Source organism: Dryobates pubescens, chromosome 20 (genome assembly GCF_014839835.1).
Source record: "Dryobates pubescens isolate bDryPub1 chromosome 20, bDryPub1.pri, whole genome shotgun sequence".
Taxonomy (NCBI): domain Eukaryota; kingdom Metazoa; phylum Chordata; class Aves; order Piciformes; family Picidae; genus Dryobates; species Dryobates pubescens.
The window spans coordinates 8296648-8314726 of record NC_071631.1 but is presented as its reverse complement, the minus strand read 5'-3'; the positions used below and the strand labels follow the sequence as shown (position 1 = coordinate 8314726).

The following is an 18079-nucleotide window of genomic DNA, read 5'->3' as shown; positions in this document are numbered from 1 at the left end:
AAGGTTCTGCTCAGCTCTGTATAAAGAGAGAAGAAGCTGAAGGAAATTCTTTTTTTTTTTTTTAGATGTCAAAGCATTTTCAAAAGACTCTAAAATTGTTAGTTTCAAAAGACTCTATTGTTAGTTTGTTCTCCTGGGTATAGGGGAAAATGCCTTGTAAGATGATAGGCATGATGGTGGCTCAGGTGCAACAAGAGAAAAGATGTTGCTGGAAGCCCTTTGTATGCCTTATTCCAATGTTGTTTATACCCTAGTGACTGTGAAACTAAACTAGATAGATGGGCTTAAGAAACAGTTTTACAGAGTGGGGGGAGCCTCTGTGGTGTCAGCTGTGTTTAATAAATAGCCCTTCAAAATAAAAGGATTAGCTTAATTCTCTCAATTCAGAAGAGTAAATACTTGTGTCAGGTTTTCAGATATTGGTTGGTGTACACCTGTGGAAAATATATTGAATGTGTTCTGACAAAACCATTTGTCTCACCCAGAAGGGAAAACTTACACTCAGAAATGAATTTTGTGGCTAATTCAGAAATTTGGACAAACACAAACAGAAGTGAAGTGGCATCATGAAGGAAATGTCAGTTCCTGTGGAGGCTTTAAATACTCTGCATATGGGAGGGCATGCACTGGGGAAAAGTTCAGTGTAGACCTAGGAAAGAGATGGGAGGAAGACTGAAACTGGAATGCTTTATAGACATAGGACAAATGTTTTCCTTTCATCTGTCTTCCACATTTCAAGGGACCCCATGAAGCATGCTCTGGGCATACTTGTGTCCACAAAGGACTGCAGTGGTCACAGGACTTCCGACTTTTCTTGGTTGCCAGCAGGTCCTAACACTCCCTATGTGGATTAGATGTGCAGGCAGGGAAACTGGAACAGAATGTGTAGGTTGATGGCAAGGCTGAGGTGTGTCAATTCAGCTTGGTGCTTGGGAGGCTTACAGGACACAGACTTGGTAAGGAACATTGTGAAGCCAGGTGAGTAACTGAGGTAAAAATTATTTTAAAATAATTCCATACTCAAGGCAAGAATTCTGTGTAGAAACAGCAAGGGCTGCAGCATGCAAGCACTGCCAGCAGTGAGACTGAGACTTCATTCTGGCCTCCATCTTTGAACCTCATGAGGTTCAACAAGGTGAAGTGCAAGGTCCTGCAGCTGAGTTGGGGCAATCTTTGGTATGAGTCCAGTCTGGGGGATGATGAGATTGAGAGCAGCCCTGAGGAAAAGGACTTGGGGGTGCTGGTGGGGGAGAAGCTGGACAGGAGCCAGCAATGGGCACTGGCAGCAAAAAAGGCTTGGGCTGCATCCAAAGCAGTGTGACCTGAGAGGGAGAGAGGGGATCCTGCCCCTCTGATCTGGGGAGATCTCACCAGCTGTGGGCCCCCCACCACAAGGACACGGACCTGCTGGAAAGGGTCCAAAGGAGGGTCACAAAAATCAGCAGAGGCCTGGAGCACCTCTGCTCTAGGGCCAGGCTTGGAGAGTTGGGTCTGCTCAGCCTGGAGAAGGTTCCTGGGAGACTGCATTTCAGTATCTGAATGGGACCTATAGGAAGGTTGGGGAGAGGTTGTTCAGAAGGGCCTGTGGGGACAGCCAAAGGGGCAATGGTTTGAAACGAGCAGGAGGGATTTAGGTTGGACATCAGGAGGCCGTTCTGCACAATGAGCCTGGTGAGACGCTGGAACAGGTTGCCCAGGGCTGTGGTGGAGGCCTCATCCCTGCAGACATTCAAGGCCAGACTTGATGGCGCCCTGAGCAGCTTGATCTAGTTGGAGATGTCCGTGCTTACGGCAGGGGTGTTGGACAAGATGACCTGGGATGGTCCCTTCCACCCCAAACCGCTCCGTGATCTCCGGAGCCCTGCCCCGCTGCCTGCTGACGTGGGGCTCCGGCGCTCTCGCAGCCCGCGCTCCGCCTTCAGCGGCGGAGCCCCCGAGCGCCCCCTACTGCCGCGGAGGTTCGCCGGGAGGCTCTGGCTCTCCTGCGCACGCGCTCCCTGAGACGGTGGTGACGTCACAGGCGCTGCCGGCGGCGTGCTCGCGGCTCCTTTGTGCGGCGCGGCCGGGGCGATGCTGGCGGGGGGCAAGAAGGCCGCGGAGGCGGCGGCGGCGGGCGGCGAGGGCGGGCCTGAGGCGCCGGTGCCTCCGCCCGCCGCCGCGGGGGCGCTGGGGTCCTCTGCCGAGAGCGGCGGGGTCGCGGAACGCACTCCTCGCAAGAAGGAGCCGCCGCGGGCCTCGCCCCCCGGTGGTCTGTCCGAGCCGCCGGCCGCCGGTGCGGCCCCTGCACCTGGCGCCGAAACCACTGGCATCGCCGAGACCCCCGAAGGCCGCCGGACCAGCCGCCGCAAGCGCGCCAAAGTAGGTGTGGGTGGGCTGGTGCTGCGGGCTGGAGCGGGGGTCTGGCGGCCGCCTCGGGCGGGACTTGCGGCCGTTGGGCTTCGGGCCCCGCCCCTGCTCGAAGCAGCTTGCAGCGCCCGGGACCTGTCCCTGAACGAAGGGCTCTGAGCTGAGCAGACTTAACCCGACCTGGTCGGGCTCTGCTGGGCGGCGCTAGTGTGGGGTGCCTTGAGCAGGAACGTGCAGGAGTGCGAGCAGCAAATGCAGAGGGTGGTCTCCTGTCACAGCTGAACCTCATAGGACCTAGGCAGAGTTTGGGCACTGTCACAAAGGGCAGCGTCTGCTGCGGTCCTTGGACCTTTGCAGGGCTTCCTGGTCAGATACCCAGCCGTATAAAATAGATCCCCAAACCAAAACGACCCCAGCACTGCATCAAAATTCCTCTCAGCTGATGTTCTCATGACCCCATTCGCCTTGTTGCTGGGGGTGTGTGGATGCAGCCTCTTTTGAGGTTTATGTGCCTGGAATGAGGCTGATTTGCCTGTTTATAGAGGCTGTTCTTCAGCCTCTCTCGGTGTTGCAGAGTTGAGTCATTGCTGTGTTGAAGGTGTTACCCTTGCCCATTTAACAGCGATGTGTTAAATCTAGAGGCCATAAAAATCTCTCAATAATTTTGTCCCCCGGTAAGTGATTCTGAACATCTGTTTGGTGGGGAAACTTTTGATGTAAACCTTGTTGCAGAAGACATTGGAGATCGTGGCTGTTGTGAGAGCTGGGTGTGTTTGATATGGAGGCTGAAGTTACTCTTATGAACTCTGATGTATTGTAGCTGTGGTGTTGAACGTCTTGCTCTTCAGAGCTCTTAAGTGATAGTTGGAATAGTTTTTTGCACGTAGGAGCTGTTGGGGAGTCCAGCCTGATGCCAGTCTGAGTGAGGATAGATGTCAATTGGACATAAAGTAGAATTTTTTTGATAGTGGAAGTGGTGAGAGCCTGGAACAAGTTGTTCAGGAAAGCTGGGAATGTCCTGTTCTAAATGTTAAAGGTCAGGTTGAATGGGGAGCAGCCTGATCTAGTGAAAGATGTCTCTCCCCATGGAAGGGGGTGGTTGGACCAGATGATCTTAAAAGTGACTTCTGACCTAAACCATTCTGGGATCTTCAGAGGGGTTTTACATACAGTGCAGCGGTGTGTAACAAGCAGCAATTAGTGCACTGGCTCTGGGTTGTATCTCAGTGCCGTTTCTCTGCACTGCCCATACCCATCTGCCAAAGGCTTTCACCTCTGATACAGTATATCCCCATGATCACTTCAGATCAGCACAATCACAGAATCAGACAGGTTGGAAGAGACTTCCAAGATCATCAAATCCAACTGATCACCCAACCGTATCTCATCAACTAGACCATGGCACTAAATGCCTCATCCAGGCTCTTAACCGCCTCCAGGGACATTGATTCCACCACCTTGCTGGGCAGCCCGTTCCAATGGGAAATAACTCTTTCTGTGAAGGAACAAAGTTGCCTTACTGCAAAGTTTGTGGTGTGAATGCATTTAGGGAGGGAAAGCATAGGCTTTTATTTGGCTTGATTGTTCTCTGGAAGTTGTATGTGCTCAAGGAGGATAGCAGAGCTCAGATGGCCTTAGGGCAGAACTGGTTTGTGTTCACTTCAAATGCCTGTGATACTCACGACTTCAGAGTGGGAGTTCACAAAAGATCCTGCGTTTACTCAACAATGTGGAAAACTGAATGTGCTGGGCAGGGTGGAATGTAAATGTTTGAAAGATGGCAGATGATGGAGTGAGTTTTACTGCCCAGGGCAGTTGTAGAAGCTGACCTGTAGGATATTGGAGCTGCTTTCTTTTTATTTTGCCCATGGCTGCACGTTGTGCTTTTCTCCTTTCCTGTAGCTGGGAAATTCAATAGCAACATGCAAAGCTTTCTAACTTTGGACAGAATCTTGGTTTATTAAACAATGTGGGATGCTTTCCTTCTAGGCTTTCTCTTGGGGTTTCCATGTTTCTTTCAGAAGGAGCAAGTCTTTCTAGCTAACACTATTATTTGTTTTTACTGAAGAACAAAACAAAATGCATATGGCAATAACAAATTTTGTATTTTTCAGTCTTGTCTTGAGTGTAACCATCCTGGAGGGGAGACAAATGTGATCTGTAACAGGGCAAGAATTGCCAGTGAACAACAGGAGACTGTCTCTGTATAGGATATGGGTGGGATTTTCTTAGGAAATCTTGTGTACAGTTCTGGACTCTCACCTCTGAGAGATAAATTAAGTTGGAACACAGGAGGTGAAGGCAGGGAAGAAAAGTAGAGAGCTTAAATGATGCTGTAACAAACACATGTGAACTAAGCTCAGTGCAGAAAGTTCCTGCTGTTCAAGCTGGGTACTGGAGACCTGTTTTTCGTGGAGGTACCAAAAAGCAGAGCTTGTTGAACTGTTGAAGACTTTGTAACGTGGTAGCTGTGTTGAGGCTCTGGACATGGTAGCTCAGGTTTTTGCTTTCAGCCATGAGCAGTATTGCTGCTTGCAATGTTGTTCATTTTGATAGTGAGACTTTGAGACGTCTTCTGTGTGTTTATTCTCTGTTGTGCTTTTTGCAGGTGGAATATAGAGAGATGGATGAGAGTCTTGCAAACCTGTCAGAAGATGAATATTACTCTGAAGAAGAGAGAAATGCTAAAGCTGAGAAAGAGAAAAAGCTACCACCACCACCTCCACCAGCTCCTGCAGAAGAAGAAAATGAAAGTGAGCCAGAGGAGCCATCTGGTGAGCAGAGACCTTATCATCTGATACTACTTACCTGTTTTATTGCTAGAAATTAATGGGGGTAGGTGCAGCATCATGAATCCTGTGTCTGCTTTTGATCTGGTTTTGGGTGATTAATCTACAGCATTTTCTTTGCTGGCCCTGTATGTGGAAGGGGGGGAAAACCCCACAGAGGAGCAGCCTGATAAAGATAGGAATATGCATGATCTAATTCCAGACTAAGCCAAACATCTCATACTACATTCTCATGATCCTTGTCTTTGGAAGCTTACTGTCCAGAATAACTTCTTTGGCACTTCACTGCCACACCTGCTCATGCACCAACATTCACTTACACCTCTGAGAGACCAGAGGTTAGCTTCTCTGGGAGGGTTGCTGTGCAGGAGGAGGGTCAATCTACAGTAATTCTTGTGGCTTTGAACTATGACTCTGATCTTAATGTTCTGATTGGATACTGTTTGCTTGAAGTTTAATGCTTTCTTCATTACCTTTGACAGAATTGTAAAGCTTTGCTTTACCTTGGGAAGTTTTTCACTCAATCTTGTTAAGGAAGCAGCTTTTGAAATTCATGGTATCCATTCTTTGCCTCTGCTGTGTTTACAGCTCCCATCCTTAGTTAGGACTCTGCTGCTGTATTCCTTTACTGTCTACACAATCCTGCTTTTGCAAAGTTTACCTGTGGGAGAGATTTCCTGAGATGTTTGCTAGTTGGTTTCAGACAGTAGCTGAATCCTAGGAGCTGAATTTTTTTCTGCTTCATCACTGATGTGAGTAGCTGTTAATCTTCATTTCTGCTGCTCTTAATTGGCTTCTTTTGGGCTGGCAGGTTTGAGAATGTGGACTGCTGTCAGTTTGGGGATACTGATAGTTTCAGAAAATACATGAGAAGCCACAGTTGTGTTTTATGTCTTACAATTTGCCACTGCAATCTCTCAGTTGCAGCTGTTGGCTGCATATCCTAACTTGATACAGGAATAGCTCATATGCTTGGCTGAATATTGGCATTGATAAAAGCCCTTCCTGCCCCTAGTTGTAGCTGATCTATCAAAAATTGAATTTTAGTAGGTGTAATTAAGCAAGTAACTTAAGTTTACTATTTAATTTAGCTTAGACTTTGGGTTTAATCCTTGAGACCTAGTATTAATACACATCTGGTATTTCTCACATGTTCTTTTGTGCCTGTAAGAATAATTCTGATAATCAGTTTGAGGCAAAAGCAGTTTGTACAGTGTTGTAACCCACAATGGAAGAAGCATGGAAGATTGGCAGGGGCAGGCTCATGTCATTCCTACACACAAGTGTCTGTTCAGCAATCACTGTGCACACACTATACTCAATTGCCTAATTACAGTAACTTTTAAAACAAGCTCTATCTAGCTCCTTAGAAATAAATAGATTTCAGGTCATCATCTCTGTTCTCTATTCCTAGAAATCATAGAATCAATAAGGTTGGAAAAGGCCTGAAAGATCATCAAGTCCAACCTGTCACCCAAGACCTCATGACTACTAAACCATGGCACCAAGTGCCATGTCCAGTCCCCTCTTGAACACCTCCAGGGACGGTGACTCCACCACTTCCCTGGGCAGCCCTTGTGATATGCATGAAACAGCAGTGTAGGAAGGTGACCCATTTTCAGTTGTCATTCCACAGCTAGTGGCTTCTGAAACTCTCTGTGCATTGGTGGATCTCTCTATCTTTATTAATGCAGATGTCAAGAACGTTAGGTCTCTTATGCTGACTATCAAGTGCACCAAAACCTGTAATTCAAGCAGCTGTTAGCAGAAAGAGGCTTGGAGTCTGCTGTATATGAGGAGCCCTGTTTGTAGTTGAAGTTTTCTCTCTGTCATTTCTTGGAAGCATCAGTTGGAGTTTTCAGTAAGAACTATGAACTAGAGCAGAATTGCTAGAGCAGGATTGCATATTGGAAATTTAACAAAATGCCAAAAATTATCCTAAGTGTTTCTGGTATTTTATATCCTTTGTATGTTTGGAGTTGTGCAGTAGAGGAGCAAAGCTGTCCTGTTAAGTGGTTGTGACCTCCCATGTGGAAAAGCCTAACTGTGGAAACATAATGATTTCATAGTGGCAGTAGCTGGTGTTTCATTGGAGTGTCCTCACAGACGGTTTGCAGTAGAAGCAGGTTATTGATTAGCACACTGAGGTGACAGGGACGTGCTGGTGTGATGTGTTCAGGTGTGGAGGAGCCCAGAAGTTCTGGCTGTGCAGACTGTTAGGGTCTGAATTTTCAAGATTTACTGCATCTTACAGCACAGCAACTTTAAAGGGTGTGACACTATTTAATGATTGAGTTATTAATTTCCCTAATCTACCTCTCCTCTTTTTCACTTGATAAATACTGTCTGATAGCAAAAAGGTTTCTGTACTCAATGGCATTGGTGTTGCTGTTTGCCAACATCCTTTTTGAAATTAAGCAGCCTGCTTTTGTTTTTCTCTTAAGGACCTTTTTTGTTTGCCTTTACCAAAACAGATTCCAGTTTTTGTGGCTTCCAGAAGGTTTTCTTTACCCCCACCTCCAGTCTGTTTAGTTTTGTCAGTATTCTTTGTGGTACCACAATCTCAATATTCTGGCTGTGATTTTTCCACTGAAGTGTGAGACAGAACATGACCCAGGTCATCATCAAGTGAAGAGTCACACTTAGTGGTGCTCTCTCTGTCTTCCATCTGACTTACCTGTTTTCTTAATCCAGTGCAGTATTCAGTGGTTGTGTGCTGAGACAGTGGATAATTGTATGCAGTGGACTTCTTTGTAGACCTTCTTTCTGTCTGCTGTTAAGCCTTTGTCATTCTGTTGCCTTAAGACTTCCAGCAGATTCTGCTCTGCATATGCTGTGTGCATCTGCAGTCACTGGGTATTAGCACAGATCTGCAGCTGGCTCTGCAGGTGGGACCTGGCTTCTAGGAGAAGCAGCTTGCACTGGCAGGCCATGTGTCCACACTCCTGTACTCGGGCTGGGTGGTGTTTGGAGTTGTGTCTGAGCAAGCAATAATAGGGATGCTTTTTTCTTTTTTTTTTTTTAACCTATCTGACAGTTTTTTAGCTGTTGTTAACAGAAGAGGAAGATAATGGATTTATTTCTTTTTTAAGTAAAATGAAGGCAGGTTTGTTCCCTTTCCTCAGTGTCAACTTGGGGATAATCAATGTCCCAGGCTGAGGCCAGCACCTTTTCAGTTTAAGGAACAGAAGGCAGAGGTGTAACCTTCTGCAAACCAAGGGCCTGTGCCAGAGTGCAGACAGTGCTTGAGTAATGTTAATCTTTCCCAGGATGGAGACACTCCCAGCAGATCCGTAGAGTGTAGGTTGAAGGGAGGAATTTTCTCTTGCTATTGCAGGATTCATAGAAGCCTGACATTGGGACTTCTGAGACCTGCCGAAATGCAGCTATTTGTTATGGCCTCTCCTGTAAACTTCTGTAAACTTCCCTGCTGGTAACCTAACCTGATGATAGAAAGTACTGCCTCTTGCTCCTCTGCTGTAGCTGAGTGAAAATGGCTTTCTTGCTTCAATTCCTTTTTTTTTTTTCATCTGTAGATGTGGAATGTTGCCACATTCCAGACATCCAGACATCAGTCTAGGGTACTGAAATTTGCTTTGCTTTCTGTGTCTTGCTTTAGGGGTTAAATTTGTAGCTCAGATGAAATTCTTTTAAGTTAGAGCATCCCCTAAGAGCCTCAAATGGTATTCTGGCAAAATCAAGGGCTCAGTCCCAAACTCAGCAGAGTAATCTTAACAGTTGTGTGTTCAGCCTTCCTGCTCTCTGGGGTGACAAGACTTTAGGCAAAGTTCTGACTGTGGAAGAATATTGCTTACAAGCTAAGCCTGGAGCTAGTATGAAGATTAGGAGTGTGAGGGGTGACCTATGTTAGCTTTGTTCCTGCAGTCATCACAGCTGTACTCATCTCTGTTCTAGATATGCTCTGTTCCTGGTTGTGTCTGGGCTGCTGTGTAGGACTTGGATGCAGGCTCAGGTGATTCTGAGGCTTCGTCAGATCTTTTAGATGAATGCTTTGCCTTTCCTCATGTTTCCAGTCCTGAACACATTGAAAGACTGATGTCTTTCAGTGATGGGTATTGATCACATGGCTGATCAGTGGTATTTACAGGTGCTTGGATTCAAAGGTGGTGTTAGTGTGCTAGAACATTGTTGCTCTATCAAGGGTGCCGAAGCCTATCTGAGTGATCTGAGCCTTTCAATGCAATTTCTCTCATCAAGATTCAGTGAAGGATTTACAGCAAAAAACCCTGTCAGGCTCTCTTGGATGTAAGAGGCTTCTCAGAATGGATCATATTGTCCCTTGCATATGGGGAGACTTGGGAGTACAGAGGACAAGATTATCAAATTCTTACAGTTTGAGATGATTGATAGAATCTGCTGGTATCCATCCACCAGATCTTGGCAGTAGGAAATGCAATCTTGCTGTTCAACTCCTAGCCATTACAGAAGTCGATCATAAGTGTTTGGCCAGCAGCAATGCTGCATACTGTGTGCTTCTTTGTTTCTCTTAAAGTCTGATGTGAAGCGTTCCAGTAACATGGATAAACTTTAGAAGACCACAGACTTCGGTGCGCTGAACCTAGGTTCCAGGAGATGGGGTTCTCAGGAAATGGGTTTAGTTAGTTGGTGGAATTTAATACTTAAAACGCCAACTGCCGGGCCTTTTGTCCAGTATGGTTTAATTTATGGAGTAAGGTCCCTGAGTTCTCCTCTTTCCTTCCACAGGGCAAGCAGGAGGACTTCAAGACGACAGTTCTGGAGGGTATGGAGACGGCCAAGCATCAGGTGAGGGTGGCGTTTGATGCTTGCCACTTAGTAGCAGGAGCCGCCAGGATAGGGATCGATGCTTGCGAGTGCGCATGGGTGCGGTTGTCCAGACCTTAGCAAGAGATGCAGGAGCTGGTTACCCACAAAGTGAGGAGTGTTCTCCCATTTCAGTTGGGATCTGTACTCACTGCAGAGAAGGATGCTAACCTGTGTGGAAATGCCTTAGGCCGATCTCTCATCCCTCCGCTCCTCTCCATGTTCAGAGGAGTCCAAATGTGCAAGCAGTGATTTCTTACCTAGCCTATTTTTACCAGCTAGAGTTTCACAGAAGGACCTGGACTTCAGCAAACTTGCTGAAGAAACATATAGCCTGGGATACCTTTTTGCTCCTTTGTTGTTTTTTTCCCTTCTGCAAGGGCTTGTGTTTGAGCTTTGTGCAGGGCTTAGCCCTAGATCTGTCTGCTGGGGACGTTCAGAGTCTGCTTCTCTGGGGCTGGAAGGGGAACTGCATTTGCATTGGGTCGAAATATTGATGCTAGCAGTGTGCACATATTGCTTGACTGACAGCAGTGGTGTCATTACTCTGGGGTATTGAATGCTACTGAAGATCTTTTCACTCTCACTTGAAGATTGAGGATTAGGATTTTAAGCAAAGGCTACAGAACCTATTCTGTGCCTCCAAGTTGCTCTTTTTGAAGCAAATGTAACTTGATTGTAACTTCTGCCAGTCCATCCTTGCTGTTCCAGGTAAAGGAGCATAGTTATAGTTTGGATCTTGCCACTTGCATAGATTTCTGACTGCTCTAGATTGTGGCCTTCAGGATGCTTTGCCTCTTTCATTTTTAGGCCAGCACTGTCTTTTTGGACATTCTGCATCTTTTGCATTTTGTGTCTCTGTGGTGTGTGTGCTTTAGCCAGTGTCTGATCCAACAACCAGGTAACTTTACTTCAGAGTGTTTTTCATCTGTAGATGTTTCAGTGAATCTTTAAATGAGCAGCATCCCTTAAAATTTCTTCTGTGGGGAGGGAGATGATCAGAACTTCTAGCACCTTAGTTGATGATGCTGAACATCAGAAGTGTGCAAGAATGTGTGTGAAGAGATGAGAGTCCAGACCAGGCAGAGCCATTCCTTCAGTCATTAAAGAGTTCCCTGCCTCAAGGAGAGTGTGTGTAGCTCTGAACTGGTACTGCCTTTAACATGTGGCTTTCATGAAACACAAGCAGTAAGAGTGTGTGGGAGAATTTAATCAATACTTCCCCTTGGAATTCTTTCCAAGGCCTGTGGGAGCACCAGTTTTTCTGGATTCTCAATTTGAACAAATAAATCACAGCTTATCAAGAAATTGGCAGGTTGCCTTAAATCCACATCTGAGAGCTTCCTGGTAGTTGGTTTGCTGCATGAGACTCAACCCTTTTCAGCCTGTATCTGGAGAAGGCACACTCAGTTTAGCATAAGCCTACAGATGGAGCCAGGCTCAGCACTTCAGATCTTTGTGTAGCTGACCATTCTCTGAAAGTTCTGCTGCTAAGCTTTTGCTAACACTTTATGATCTAGAACCTGAATTAAGATTTGTTAATGTTAGCAGAGAATTGGTAACTTGGGTTTGGTTTACATGCACACTTATACTGAATTCCTCATTTAGCTTCTGCATTTGTACAGAGACGCTTGCACGCTTGGACCAGTGTTAGACTGCAGGACAACAAAAGGGCTCAGGGCTTCCTGGAGAAGCTGATGTTCCAGCAGAGCTGGAGTTTCTATTCAGTAATAATATTCCTGTCAAAAAGTGTTGTAGGTGTGTCAGCTTTTCCTGTTAATTTCATTTTACTTTCTTGCAGTGTTCTGCTACTAATTTCCTCTTGTAAAATCCCTGTAAATGATCACAGACAGCTTTTGTTGCCTTGAGTCATCAGACAGATCTAGCCTTTGCTTGTGAGTGATATTTTTTTTCTTAGGTTTACAATTATTTCCTTGCTTGTTTGTTTTTTTTTTTCTCTTCACCTTTGGGATGCAAAAATGCTTGGAAGTGAAAGGTGTATGTGGCTAAACCAGTGCTGAAAGAATAGAATTCCTCTCCCCAGTGCAGTGGCACAACTACCTCTGCACATGAGCTTCAGACTTTGAAACAACTGTCTTGGGCAGTGTAACACTTCAAGGTTCTGTTTTCTTTGATACTGACTTAGACTCCTTCAAACAATTGCAGTTTCAGCAAATGATCTTACTAGGTTACTTGTGGGTTTTTCTCCACCTGGGGATGTATTGGCTTGTATCTTTCCAGATTGAATCTCCTCTCCTCTGTGTGTCCTGATCTTAAGCCACTTCCTAGGACATACAAGATTTTTATTGTTCTTGCTGGGTCTCAAATCTCTGTACTTCCCTCTGCTTGCTGTGCCTGCAAGAGTCACTTTTTACCTTCTGCTTGTGCTGTAGCTTGGTTTGTTGGTTTATCTATAGGGTATAATTCAGATGAGATTGAGGAGTGTAAGATACATGACTTCATTGCCAGCCTCTGAGTCAATACAAATGCCTTTATGAATGAAGGAAATGTCTCCTGTATGTGTTCAACATTAGTCTTTTCCATGTGGAACATTTAGAAGGACAAGTCAGAAATCTGTAGTTGATTGTGGGCAGCACCTGTGGAAGGGGACACAAGAAAAGCATAAGCAGGATTGTATTTCATTGCCCTGCCTGGTGTCAATATACAAAATATGCCAAAGGAGAGCTTAAGGTAGGTTCCTCTAGCTTGAGGAGTTGGGTGCCAGTGAAACCTTGAAAAGTAGGTAAGAGGGCTCTGGAGGCACTGTTGCTTAGATCTTACAGATCTTTTGGCTTGAACAGGTTCCAAAGTATTGTTCATATTCTGGTAGGAACTGGAAGCCACACAATGAAGGAAAGCATCTGAAGCAGTTGTGTTTTATGACTGATGTGTTCTGCATGTGTTCTGTTGACTCTTCTGTATTCTACTGATACTTGCCCCTGCCCCATTGATTTTTCAGGGTTGGGGGTGTGTGCTTCTGCTCCCATAGTATCTTTTTTATTCACCCTAGATGATACTTGCAATTCAAAGAACTGCTGTCTTGGAGACTTACATGTCTCCCAGAAGCAAATCCAAGGACTAAATGAAAGCATGCCATGAAGTTGGCCACCGTATCACCTCCAGACTAGATACACTGGCTAGGAAGAGTAGTGTATAAGTGCTTCTTCAGCAGTTGCCTTTGCCTGCCTGTAGACAACTTGTCTTTTTATTGTAGGTGTGGAGGGTGCAGCTTTCCAGAGTAGACTTCCACACGACCGTATGACATCTCAAGAAGCTGCCTGCTTCCCTGATATAATCAGTGGGCCCCAGCAAACTCAGAAGGTGTTTTTGTACATCAGGAACCGCACCGTAAGTTTATTGTCAAAGCGTTGATGGACAAAGGGTAGGATGTTCATCTGCCCTGCAGTTACCATGTCTAACAGTGGGTGGGGTTTTGGGGGTTTGAGGTGGTGTGGCTTCATGTCTGACATCCCATCTCTGACATCCCATCGTGATCTAAGTTGCTACAGAAGGTGTTACCCAGTTCTTGCTTGAGACAGTGCTGTGAGGCAGCATAAAGAATCTGTAGGATGTTTACAGTCAGGGCAACCATCGAACCTACAGGATTCAGCTTGTACAGATTCTATAAAGAAAAGAAAGAGAAAGCTGGTGCAAATATTCTGTTACTTGATCTCAGCTTGAAGTCTCTGCAGAATACTTAAAAATCGTATTCAGTCAAAGACATTGCTTAGAATAAGGCAAACTGCTCAGCTTTCCTTCTTTTTACTTTGCTTAGCATTCAGTTGCTGTAATGCTGAGACATCCAGCCACTCCCTGGCTTATTCTCAGCACAGGGCAGTTACTTTGTCAGCTTTGATTTCATAAAAGAGACTAACATTGAAAAAAGTAAACTGCTTCTGAATGTTTGTAGCATTTCTGTCCTATTCAACACTTCCATGCAACTTAAGATATAGCAAGAAGGGTCAATATAACAGCTCATTGGGGAGTTCTTTCAGCTGAGTCCAGGCAAGCATGCCTGAAGTTTAAACCCTAATAAGCCTTTAACAGCAGTATTGTGTTTTGCAGATGATGCTTTACAATTGTGGCAATGCTTTTAGGTTCCTCAGCACCGAGTGTTCAGGGCTTTGTCCTGTCCTTAGTGAAAGGGCCTTTAGGCAGCTCAAATGGTGTTAGAAAAATTCACGGTAGGAAAGCAAGAAATGTTTTTTTTTTTAAATGGCTTTGTTGCCATAGTGAAGAAAGAAAACATCTTAGGTACCATTCAGGTGTTTTCAGAGACTTGAGCTGATCAAAGGGTGTCACAGTGTGCTAACCATGGCAGCACTCAGTGCTTAGTAACTTCGGTTAGTTGAGATCTGTGTATGGGGACATCTTGTGCTAAGTGCCTGACTTTGGCTTTTGGGAAGCCTCCCTCTCATGAACCTCAGTTGTAACTTTTGGGGAGTCATGAGATGTGTAAAAACAGAGCAAGGCAAGCACAGGGACTGGAACAACAGTTTGCTCAAAATGTGCAGCGTCACAGACAGAAGCTCAGCAGTGATGGCTTTTGAAGGAAGGCTTGCAAGGGGAATTTGCAGGCCTGGGCCGTGGCAGCTGTTGGGCTGGTGTCTGGTTCCTATATGCTGTGGAGGATCTTGGAGAAGTTCCTAGGCAGGAATCCCTAGCCAAGGAAGACCTGTGAGAGGATCTCCTCCAGCCAGGATAACAGGTTGTAGAGCAGTGGATGAAGTAACTGCTGTGCACAGCAGAGCTCTGGAGGAGCTGTAAACTGCAGCCTGCATCCTCTTTCTTAGAACTGGCACAGTACCAAGGGATTTGGCTTGGGCACAGACACCCAAAGCTCCTGGAAGCTGGAGGAGTTAAATTAGTAAGACTGGTATTTCCAATTTGCCTGGTAGTAACTGAAATCAACACCTGAAGGAACGACCTGGTAGGTAAAAAGTCAGATGCCGACTGGTGTTGCATGCCTGATTGAAGTCACACTCATCACCCTTGCCACACAGCTGGAAGGGAGGCTGTACAGACAGGCATTCTGCTCCTTCCATTTTGGAGGGTTTTTTTTTGCTTCAGTGTATGTTTCCTCATATGTGTGATCAGGAGATTTGCTAATCTGGTGTGTTTAAACTTGCTCAGAATGGTGTAGAATGGACTGTACTGCACCTTAAAAACAGCGGAATGCTGGGTTCAGCGTGGCTTGGATAGCACTGCTAAAGTTTGGCTCACTGGGGAGTTTCATCTCACAGTGTTTGGTAACAAACAGGCATGTGGGCAACACCTTCTATATGGCTTAATAAAATGTGTCATCTTATTTATTTAAATACAGCTGCAGCTCTGGCTGGATAATCCAAAGATTCAGCTGACATTTGAGGCAACTATCCAGCAATTAGAAGCACCTTATAACAGTAAGTCAATCCTTTTGCTTGTCAGTGGAGCTCCATGAGCATTGGTGTATGAATGGGGTGTTGGAGTGTGCTGATTCAGGTCTGTTAGACTTTGTCTGCTAAGGAAAGACATTCCTAGCAGAATTCCAAACAGCTGGAAAAAAAGATGGGTTATTACAGAAGCTTCCCAGGAGTGGATTCCCAGACATTTTTTAAGGTCTGCTGTGGCTCCATGGTGGTTTGCAGCTGTGAGATTGTCTTAGCCATAAGGTTTTTGTGTAAGACCTGAGCAGCCTGTCCATGATGAAAGAATGCAGCAAAGAGCCAATACACTGGAAAAGGCTGGAGGGAAGTCTGTGAAAATCCAAGTGAGCATTTAGTGCTCCAGTGATGGCTTGAAACTGGCAAAACCCTTTACAGTTTTGTGTAAAGAACTCTGGATTTCTGTAGTCAGTTTCAGAAAAGGCTCTTCTGCTCTAGAGAAATGGAAGCATTTAGTGGTCTGGAGAGCTTTCTAGGCAGTGCTCACAACTGCAGGACAGCATGGAAAACAGCTTGTGGTTTCCAGAAAATTTGGCCCTAGCTTTCCTCAAGAAGATGGATTCTTCAGTAGGGCAGCTGGGGGTGCAGAAAGGGACATGTCTGGTGTGACCTTAGTGGGTTGCTGCTGCTTTACATTTGCTTGTGAAGACGTTTTCAGTACCTAGATGCTGCAGAAGGTGCAGCATCATTTGAAACCATTACCATGTTGTAGGTGACACCGTGCTGGTTCACAGAGTACACAGCTATCTGGAGCGGCATGGGCTCATCAACTTCGGCATCTACAAAAGAGTGAAGCCCCTTCCCAGTAAGAAATGTTTCTGTTTGGAATTGTTTCGTTGTTCTGTGATTTCCTAGGACGAATTTTTGAGTGCATTTTTCAGGATTGTGGTAGTGAGAAAATAAGAGAAGGCTGGAAAGCCATCTGGTAGATGTCCAGGCTTTTAATTTTGAGAGGGGAAATGTTTGCAGATCATCTGTAGATCATAGAATCATGATTTTGGTTGGAAAAGACCTTGGGGATCATCTTGCCCAACCATTACCTAACTACTAAACTGTGGTGCTAAACCCATGTGCCTCAGCACCACATCCCTCTTTGAAACACCCCCAGGGATGGGGGTTCAACCACTTCCCTGGGCAACCTGTTGCAGTCTGAGAACCCTTTAAATCCAGAAATGTCTTCCAATATCCAACCTAAACTTCCCCTGGCACAACTTCAGACCATGTCCTCTTGACCTATCGTCTCTCTAACTGGTTGAAAGAATCCTGGTTGATGGTTTCAGTTTCTAGTCAGTTAATATTTCCAGCTCCTTATCAAATTTTCAATCCTAATTTAAAAAAAAAAAGAGGAAAAGCTTTTAAAACTGTAGCTGTCCCCACTCACTGCAGGGGGGTTGGACCAGATGACCCCTGGAGGTCCCCTACAGCCCAAACCACTCCAGGATAATTCAGTGACTGTCACAGTTTAATTGGTTCTCTTTGTTCCTTATATGTGTAATAAAAGACAAGCACAACACCCTGCTTCCCTTGTATGCTTTATCCTGCTTGAATTTGTCCTTTCTAGGTTTTATTTTGGGACAGAAACAAATAAAACTATGATACTCTGCCCCACAGTAATTGATACAAATCAGTTTCTTCCAAGAGTTCTTTCTAAAGTACTTCTTGGCATGTTTTCTTCCCTGGCACAGAGCCACTGCTGGTGCATTTTATGTGTATGTAGTGACCACGTTCTGTACAGCATTTTCTTTCTGTTTTGTTAAAGAGTTCTGTCAGAGCCACCAATGAGAAGGAAGCAGCTTTTTGTTCTTGGTATCTGTTACATGCAGCTTTAACGTGAGCCCTCAGAATGCAGCAATGCACAGACAGAGCCAGCAGCTTCTTTTCCCCTTTCTTTAGCCAAGAAGACTGGGAAGGTGATCATCATCGGTTCTGGAGTCTCTGGGTTGGCAGCAGCTCGCCAGCTGCAGAGTTTTGGAATGGATGTCACAGTTCTGGAAGCCAGGGTATGAATTTCTGTGCTATTTCACCTCTGTATGGAAACTTAACCACCTTCTGTAGTGCCTTAAGGCTGTGTATCCCAGCAGCATGCCCATGGGCTCTGTGCCACTGGAGGCAGTCAGGGTGTGCTGCTGAGTGCTGAGCCTGACTCATGGGAAAACAAGTCTGCCTGTTCAACTGGGGCTGGGCCAGTCCTTTCTCAGGGGTGGACTGGGAGTGTAGGCAGGTGCTGGTGTCATATACCAGTAGCAGGCTGGAGTCTTCTTGCTCTCATGGTTGGAAAAACTGATTTTTCACTGGAAGGCAGCATGCACTGGGCAGACTTGCGTGGAGCTGCCATGTAGTGTCTTGCACCTTTGAAGTCTGTGTCCATGATTTCCTTGTTTGTTACTGTCTGCTCAACAGAGGCTTTAGTTCTATGGAGCTAAGTTCTGTGGTGCCTGAACTACTGATTGTTGTTGCAGTGCTCAGGTATTGTAGCCAGCCCTCAGCGAAATCTGCTTGATTTAAACTTGATGGGGTTTGGTGTAATTAATCAATGAAGAGCAGCTTGATAACTCATTCAAAATAAATCCATTGACCCATTACTTTGAGTTTATCTTATGTTTTGCTTCTTGACTTTGTTTTGTTTGGATATTTACTTCTGACACTTTCCTAACACAGATTAAAATCATCTGCTTAAGCTTTTTATTAGTGTTTCAGGCTCTTAATTTTGCTAGCTAC

At 45.4% G+C, this 18079-nt stretch overlaps 1 protein-coding gene across 2 annotated transcripts in view; it reads left to right on the top strand.

Annotated features, from left to right (window-relative positions):
- Window positions 1-2037: 2037 nt before the first annotated feature.
- Window positions 2038-18079, top strand: part of KDM1A (lysine demethylase 1A) — a 36253-nt gene continuing 20211 nt past the window's right edge. Inside the window, exons 1-7 of one of the 2 annotated variants that reach the window (XM_054171137.1) lie at window positions 2038-2358; window positions 4955-5120; window positions 9861-9920; window positions 13153-13286; window positions 15262-15340; window positions 16074-16166; window positions 17255-17361. In XM_054171137.1, the coding sequence (XP_054027112.1) occupies window positions 2071-2358; window positions 4955-5120; window positions 9861-9920; window positions 13153-13286; window positions 15262-15340; window positions 16074-16166; window positions 17255-17361 (927 nt within the window). In that variant the 5' untranslated portion in view covers window positions 2038-2070. The remainder of the gene's footprint in view (window positions 2359-4954; window positions 5121-9860; window positions 9921-13152; window positions 13287-15261; window positions 15341-16073; window positions 16167-17254; window positions 17362-18079) is intronic. The other variant, XM_054171138.1, reaches the window with a different exon arrangement.